The sequence below is a fragment of the Morone saxatilis genome, unplaced genomic scaffold, assembly GCF_004916995.1.
Source record: "Morone saxatilis isolate NCDOM2014 unplaced genomic scaffold, NCSU_SB_2.0 Contig4, whole genome shotgun sequence".
NCBI lineage: Eukaryota > Metazoa > Chordata > Actinopteri > Moronidae > Morone > Morone saxatilis.
In genome coordinates this window covers 2,939,548-2,940,173 of record NW_023339984.1, presented here as the reverse complement: position 1 = coordinate 2,940,173, position 626 = coordinate 2,939,548, and the positions used below count along the sequence as shown (strand labels likewise).

The 626-nt window shown below is 48.2% G+C and overlaps 1 protein-coding gene across 1 annotated transcript in view; it reads right to left on the bottom strand.

Annotated features, from left to right (window-relative positions):
• Nucleotides 1–620, bottom strand: part of LOC118337906 (mitogen-activated protein kinase kinase kinase 11) — a gene marked incomplete in the record, with an annotated part of 46,493 nt that extends 45,873 nt beyond the window's left edge. The window contains 1 exon segment of the mRNA XM_035675064.1: nt 1–620. Within this exon segment, the coding sequence (XP_035530957.1) occupies nt 1–298 (298 nt within the window).
• Nucleotides 621–626: the final 6 nt, after the last annotated feature.

The following is a 626-nucleotide window of genomic DNA, read 5'->3' as shown; positions in this document are numbered from 1 at the left end:
CGCTGCCAGGAAGCTTCCCGTATCCGTTTGGCTTGAAGGAGCCGTAGTTGGATGGGAAGATGCCCACCTTGTTGTTGACCTTACCAGCCCACCAGCCCTCGTCCCCTGATATCTCCGAGTCCAGAGACAGGACTTCCACCAGGTCACCTTTGCGCAAGGTGAGCTCATCTTTACAGGACGCCTCATAGTCGAATAAGGCCGTCCACACAGGGTTGGTGAAGTTCCCTTTTTGTGACTGTTCCAAGTTTTTCCAGTTCGACAGCGGGCCACGACTGAATATGTTCTTCAGCGGCTCCATGGAGCCTCAAGCAGATGTTTTGACTGGATCTGATTTTGCACCCCAAGGGTTTGAAAATAAAGTACAAAGGAGTACTTTATTGCGCCTCGCTCCCTTTCCTGTCTTTCTTGTTGGTTCATCAGGGACCAGTGAAATGTGTTCAAAAGTTTCACCAACAAGTGGGCTTACCGGTGAGGATTCAAAGATAACTGAGTGGCAAGTGTCTTTCATTCGTCTTGACATTAAATGCAAGAAAATGAAAATGCAGAATGAGTCAAGAGAGGGCTGTAGTTTGATTAAGTGTCTCAAAGCTCAGAAAGGCAGCAGTGCCTCCACTGAGTTTCTCTCT